Source organism: Musa acuminata, chromosome BXJ1-2 (assembly GCF_036884655.1).
Source record: "Musa acuminata AAA Group cultivar baxijiao chromosome BXJ1-2, Cavendish_Baxijiao_AAA, whole genome shotgun sequence".
Lineage (NCBI taxonomy): Eukaryota > Viridiplantae > Streptophyta > Magnoliopsida > Zingiberales > Musaceae > Musa > Musa acuminata.
Genome location: NC_088328.1, coordinates 25,323,324 through 25,330,787, shown reverse-complemented (window position 1 = coordinate 25,330,787; position 7,464 = coordinate 25,323,324). Strand labels below are relative to the sequence as shown.

General features: G+C 33.1%; 1 protein-coding gene across 1 annotated transcript; it reads right to left on the bottom strand.

Annotated features, from left to right (window-relative positions):
- Nucleotides 1-503: 503 nt before the first annotated feature.
- Nucleotides 504-2,116, bottom strand: LOC103975826 (GDSL esterase/lipase At5g55050-like). The gene is made up of 5 exons (XM_009390916.3): nt 1,846-2,116; nt 1,647-1,762; nt 1,331-1,567; nt 950-1,199; nt 504-863 (listed from the first exon to the last, which is right to left on the bottom strand). Exons 1-5 carry the CDS (start codon nt 2,087-2,089, stop codon nt 643-645), a joined length of 1,068 nt encoding a protein of 355 aa, XP_009389191.2. The 5' UTR covers nt 2,090-2,116; the 3' UTR covers nt 504-642.
- Between the last annotated feature and the right edge of the window lie 5,348 nt (nt 2,117-7,464).

Genomic DNA, 7,464 nt, shown 5'->3' with positions numbered 1-7,464 from the left:
GAAATGAGCAATAAAAGAGTTCAGCCGGATTTCGTTTCTTACAAGACTCTCTTGGATGGGTACTTGAACGAAGGGGATGTCGATTTGTTTAAAGAGATTCTGAAGGAAGCCTTGAACAAGGAATTGAAACCTAATGTTGTTGCCTACAATTGTAGGATTTCCAAGTAGTATCAAAATTCAGATAACTTTAAAGCCGAGGAATTGCTCAATGCGATAGCACCAATTTACCATATTGATCTCAAAATCACGAAGATGAAGGAACCTCTATTCCAAGAAAAATTGTAACGGACCAACTTCTATAATAGAAAGTTTTAATGGTGGATGCTAACTTTGCCAATTTAAGGAAGCCTAGCATCGATATATATTCACACACAATGGGACAGCTCTGACAAGACCGAACTTTGATTTTGGAATCATCGATTTTGATTTCTTGAAATTAGGAATCGAAACCATCGGTTTTGATATTATTCATCGAACACCTTCCAGCCTCAAGGACAAGTGCGTTTCACAAATGAAGATATTATTCATCAAACACCTTCCGGCATCAAGTACAAGTGCGCATCACAAAAGAAGAAGAAGGCGAGTTTATTTTCAGACCGAGTTGTGCAAAGATGATGCAGAAAACACTCCACTCCAGTGGTTCTAACTCTTCACCAACTGATGAATGTTGATGGGGTTGGCTATCAATGGCGGTCCATAGAGTGCCAGCTGAGCCATCGTTTTGTGCAAAGCCTGGGAGGGATGACTCAAGTCCCAGAAGGCGTATTGGTCACGGTTGCTGCAGTATGTGGAGTTCGGCAGGCAGGCAGACTCGGCGTTCAATCTCCCACCTCCACAGCACGCAGCTTTGAGCTCCGTAAACCCTGGAGATAGCAGCATCATCAGGTCAACTGCTTGCAGGAAAAGATAAATGGTGAAAGTGACAATTTTCTGCGAGATGCATACTCACCATATTGTTGGGGATCAGAGAAGATTTGGGTGAACATTTCATATAAGTCTCCGAACGAGTACTGGAATCCCTTAAATGACATGCTGAGGTCCTTCAGGAGAGCCTTTGTGGCAGTCTTGAAGCGTAGACAAAGATCATTTAAATCTTCGTTGCAGCCATACGAAGAAATTGCGACTCTGACCATCGGAACACACCCAATCGGTGCAACTCCCAGGACTGCAAATTTTCGTGCTCCGAGATCATATAGCCTCTGCCATAATTATAACTTCAGTCAGCGTTTATGATCATTATGACTTGCGATTTAGTGTTCTCACGTGAGCTCTTTACTTGCTTGTAACATATAGGATATATAATAGAGAGAGCGAGAGGGTGAGAGGAGACCTCTATTTGATGCTTGAACTTGTCGAGTAGAAGAACGACGACTTCATCCTTCTGAGTGCTGTTTCCTGGACTGAGAAGAGAATACAGCGCGTAGATGTCATTGCTCCCAACGATCAAGTGAACGAGAGACTTCTCCAGGAAGACAGCAGCAGACTTCTTCCCTAATCTTTCCGTGAGGTTCGCCGCAACCTGCTCGAAGTCTTCAATCTGTGTCGCCATGGCGATCACATCTCCGCCCTGCCACCATCAGGTCATCAAAGACAGTCACTGACAGTAGTCCACAACACCGTATCAATCTCATCACCGAAGACTTAACTGTGGTATCGAGAATCCCTGTCCCACCAGATGCGAAGTTTACTCCTCTCAGCATCTGATTCCCATTGGAAAGAGAAAGGAAAGGTGGCGGGCTCATCGCTAAGCCTACTGCTTTGGCTTTAAGCAGCGCGAAGCAAACAAGTTAGAATAAGCGGAGGAAAACACTGCAGCGTCGACATTAGAACTGAAGTAATGCATACCGACGTAATCGGCGTAGTTGAAGCCATTGGTGAACCTCCCGGTGGGAGTTCGTCCAGGGTAATCGATTCCCCAGGGAGGGAAGTTGACCTTCGGTGCATCGCTGGGCAAGAAGTTGTTGTTCCCGACGTCGACGAGGGAGTCTCCGAAAACAAAGACCGCAGGTGAAACTGCAGCTGTCGTTAGCGTGGAGAGAGCAACCAAGAACAGGTTGAGGAGGAGGAAGGTGGTCGTCTTCTTCGCCATCGGCAACGAACTTAAGGTTGTGATTGCCACATGGAGAAGAAATTGCTTCTATTCCAAGTTACATGTTGGTCAAAATTGATACGTGCTTTGACTGTGACGTTGATTTATTTGTGGTGCAGGAATTGTCGTGCTTGTTGTTTCTTCCTGTTCCACATAATAATGTGGAATTGGCCGAGTTGCTTCTGAGACCAAAATGATCTTATTATGATGGTATATGCAGCTTCTTAAATGACCATTAAATAAGCGATATTCGATGAGCTAAATGTAGCGTGTATAATTTGATTATTTTATGTAAACTCTTCATCTTTCGTTATCTCACTCATACCAATATTTCCAAAACTAATATGAAATTAAGATCGTAAGATTTTACCTGCATAATCCCTCTTTTTAGATCATATTTAGCTCATTAGAAAGCATCGAATTTTGGATGTGAATACACATTAAAACAAGAGACACCAACTAAGAGTCGGAGTCATCCAACCATATCAAATCAATGGTTGCGGCAACAAGATCTATCATGTGGAAGAATCAAAAGAAGAATCCTGTGAGCAGATCAAGACAGACATGCGATGTTTAGGTAGATAGATAACACGTCAAAAATCACAAACTTGGTCAAAAGTCCTCAATGTTGATTGTTTGATTGAGACATTGTCCAAAAAAATATAAAAAAACTGAAGACTAACATTACCTGTCAAGACAAAAAAAAAGACTCACATGTTAAGTAAAACTTATCATAGATGATTACTTTCTTTTAAAATATGTAAATTTTTTATGCATTCAAAACATAGTTTAAAATATATATATATTTCAAATACTTTCCTTTTGCTTACACAAAAACCTAAATGTTACATACACCTCAAAATCATGAGTTATTAATATAAAATACTCGAATACCAAATTTTTCATTATGCTGATACAGTTTACAGAAATATTTATTTCATATATATTTCAAATCATGTCATCTTACTAATACTTTTTAAAATTAAATATATATTTATAATAAAAATATAAATATAACTAATGTGGCATAAAGCATAGATAACCATTTACTTTTCATAGATCATAGATGAGCATAAATATAACTAAGGATTATAAGTATAAGTCTAACTAAAATATTAAAATAAAAATCATAGTAATATTGATGGCTACAATAATATTATATCCTACTAGTAAGTCTTAAAACTATGTTCTAACCCATCTGATATAGATAACACATATCTTCGGCCTAAAGAACTAGTTTATGAAACATATCGCTAATCTATAACCTCATTGGTATGATTTAGATCATAATCATCTTAATTATAAATTTAATATATTACGAAAAATAACATATTAATTGTATTTTTACAAAACTGAAGGTATAATAAATTCTTTTTGCATACCTTTTCAAAATTAATGTAATCATATATCATTTTTCTAGTCCTTTCAAATATAATGCTTAACATTCATATGAATTATGAAAAGATAACTTAAAAATGCTTATAAAACAATAACAAAGTTCAAATCATATGCCTTTGACATTTATATTCTTTTATAATAATTTTAAATAATATATAAATAATTTCTATTCATAAATATTAAACACATGCATTAATAGTTTTAGAAACAAACTAGATGGAGTCATTGGCTTGATCATATATTCTCGTTATCACATACATAAAAATATAAATATATTTCCTTTCCTATTCTTATTTTCTAAAACAATCATTTTTTCTCATTTTATTTCCTACATAATATAAATATTTAATTAACTAAGAATATTAAAATTCATCTAACTATAATCCAAAATATAAATCTAATTAATAAAAATTTAAGAAAATTTAAAATCATACCTAATGTAATTTTCTTGAGTTTGATCTAAATCTAATTGATATGTGAACAATTCCTCAATACATATTTCTTAAAATTTTATTTTCTTTTTCTTTTTCTTCTCCTATTCCTTTCTTTCTCTTCTCCTCGCTCACACCGGAGATATCTTCCTCCTTTTTTTCTTTCTTTTCTTTCCATTCTCCTCCTATTCTCCTTCTTTCCTTTCCCTTCTTCTCTTTTTCTCCTCTGTTCTCGCAGCCGACGCCATCTCACTATCTTTTCTCTCTCTCTTCCCCCTTTTCCCCCTTGTGTCTTTTCGTCCCTTCTCTGGATCTACATTGGCGGCGAGAGAGGCGTATTTTTTACAATTTACTCCCTGTTATATCTTTATTTACAATCAGCTCCTTTGCTAAAATTAAGCTTGGATGTACGTACCACGAACAATTGTAGCTTAGTACTCGAAAGATACCAAAATGAGAACTCAGGCCCCAAACAAAACTGATTCTTAGGAAAACGATAGACTTAAACATGGGATAATAATTTTATATTTTTATATGATTTAATATCTAATTAATTTATGGTCTTAGGATATTTGAGTGTATGATTTAGAATTTTTTTTTCAAAATCTATATAAATACATATTAGCTCAGTGAATAATATTATCCCTTTTATAATAATTTTTAATTTTTTTATAATCATAGCCTTTTTGCTTGGAGCAACACTCTTTCTTCATCGCTCTTTTTTTTTTATTACCCACTAATTTGTTGACTATTGTTATTCTTTTTTCTTGATCTCCTTGTTAACTCTTAATTTTTATTTTTTACTTTTGAATTCTAATATTGCACGGAGGACAAAGACGTGTGACTCCTCCCTATTTTAATTTCTCATTATTTTCTTTCAACTTTTAAATCAAAGAGAATTATAACTTATTATGATGCTTGTCTTAGTAATAAAAGTCATAGATTATCATTTATAACATCTTCCATATCCTACTCAAAACCACTTAAAATTATTCACACTGATGTTTGAGAGACTATCCTAACCACTTCCTTTGGTAATTTTAGATTTTATATCATTTTAATATATTACTTTACTAAATATATATGACTATATCCTCTTAAAAATAAATTTGAAGTCATCACAATCTTTACTCATTTTAGAAATGTAATCAAAAAAATTTTATAATCTACCATTAAAATAATTTACTATGATGGAGGAGATATATACCAAACTCTAACAACTTGCCTCTTATCATATGGTAGAAAATATCATAACTATCATACTCACATCAACTAGTTAACTATGTTGAACGAAAACACCGACATATAGTTGAAACCAGTCTTACCCTCTTACACTAAGTCTCTATGTTGTTAACCCTTTGGTTAGTAACATTTTAAACCTTAAAATGCAATCTACCTCATTAACTCTTAATTTTTATTTTTTGCTTTTGAATTCTAGTGTTGCACCGAGGACAAAGACGTGTGACTCCTCCTTACTTTTAACAATAGCTAATTTCTTATTATTCTCTTCCAACTTTTAAATCAAAGAGAATTATAACTTATTATGGTGTTTATCTTACTAATAAAAATTATAGACTACCTTTTATAACATCTTCCATATCCTACTCAAAACCACTTAAAATTATTCACATTGATGTTGAGGTACTATCCTAATCACTTCCTTTGATAATTTTAGATTTTATATCATTTTAACATATTACTTTACTAAATATATATGACTATATCCTCTTAAAAATAAATTTGAAATCATCACAATCTTTACTCATTTTAGAAAGATAGTTGAGAATTTTTTATAGTCTACTATTAAAATAATTTACTATGATGGAGGAGATGTATATCAAACTCTAACAACTTGCCTCTTATCATATGGTAGAAAATATCTCAAGTAACCATCATACACATATCAACTAGTTAACTATGTCGAATGAAAACATCGACATATAGTTGAAACCGGTCTTATCCTCTTACACTAAGTCTCTATGCTACTAACCCTCTGGTTAGTAATATTTTAAACCACGATTTACCTTATTAATCGTATGCTCACTCTAATTCTATAACTTCAATTATCATTTAAAAAAAAATTCATAAAACTCCAAACCTTCAAAAACTTAAAAGTATTTGGTTATTTATGTTATCCGTGGCTGTGCCCCAATATTTCACATAAGTTAAAATCAAGATCCAAGCTTTGTATTTTCATTAGGTATCCCCTTAAACATAATGTTTTTTGGTATTATGATCCCCAAATTCGAATTTTTATGAATATATTTTCCTTCCGAAATCTTACTCCTTTAACATGTGAGCCATTACAACAATCATCCATCATTGGATTTATATAAGTACACCTCTCACTACATCAATTATTAGTTTTTCTCATGACCTATACTCCCTTATTACTCTAGTTTCACAACACCTCACCTCCTCTATAACTTCTTTATCTATCTTTCCACCAACTCCTTCGTAATACATAATAAAACAATGCTCACAGCACCATAAATGATATCTTTGTTCTCTCATCGACCACGTAACATCGAAGTGCATCAACCTAATCTAGTACATATTACTAACTCTTCATCAATTCTCATACTTTCAATACACTCAATAATAGCACCCAACCTAGACATCACATGATAATACAGTTCAAAAATGATATCTTCAAATTATGTCAAATCTTTAAACTTCATGCTACCACAACTCTTCACCTAAGCCTATTGTACCCATAATTATCACCCAAGTCCAAATATTTTTACACTAACGTAAAATTATATGTAAGGAATATGATGTCCTTTTCCTAATGCCACGTAGACCCTTGTACTATCAGGTATAAGTGAATCTTATGAATTAAGTAAAATCTAAATGGATTTATTGTCAAATACAAAGTATATCTAGTGGTCAAAAGGATTTCATAACAACCAAGTGTTGATTCATAAAGGCTTTTAGTCCAGTTATTCAATTGATGATAATTTGATTTATCCTAAGTTTGATTCTTATTTAAGGCTAGTATATATGCCAACTAGATGTTAACAATGATTTCTTAAAAGGGATCTTAATTGAAGATTTTTTTTATACGATAACCCTTTTTCTTCATCTATCCTTAATATTCAAATCATGTTTATAAACTATAAAAAGTTATTTATTGACTTTGCCGAGCTCCAAAAGATTGGCATAACGAACTTAGGCTTTTTTTTTTTTTTTTGTTAGTAGACTTCATCAACTCAAAGTGATTTTTTTTATTTTTATGATAATAAAAAAATGTATTATATATATATTGGTTTATGTCGAAGACATTATCATCGTATCTAATAAATTCATAAAGATTAATTAATTAATACAATTTTTGGAAGAAGAAATGCATGCAGATAGATGAAAAGTTGGTAAAATCCATATGTTTGTTAAGTGCGCACCACGGCAAAAAGTGATGAACTGCAGACTTTTTGAGCTCCAAGATGGACCTCAAACAGACTATGGGAGAGGAATGAATCCAGTGATGTATGTTTTCCGTCATAACGATCTTATTCATCGAACACCTTCCAACCAAGGACAAGTACG

Coding starts and splice junctions, on each gene's coding strand:
- LOC103975826 (XM_009390916.3), bottom strand. CDS start 2,089: ATGGCGAAGAAGACGACCACCTTCCTCCTCCTCAACCTGTTCTTGGTT. Junction 1,763..1,845: donor CAACTACGCCGATTACGTCG/GTATGCATTACT, acceptor CGCTGCTTAAAG/CCAAAGCAGTAGGCTTAGCG. Junction 1,568..1,646: donor CAGGGATTCTCGATACCACA/GTTAAGTCTTCG, acceptor TGATGGTGGCAG/GGCGGAGATGTGATCGCCAT.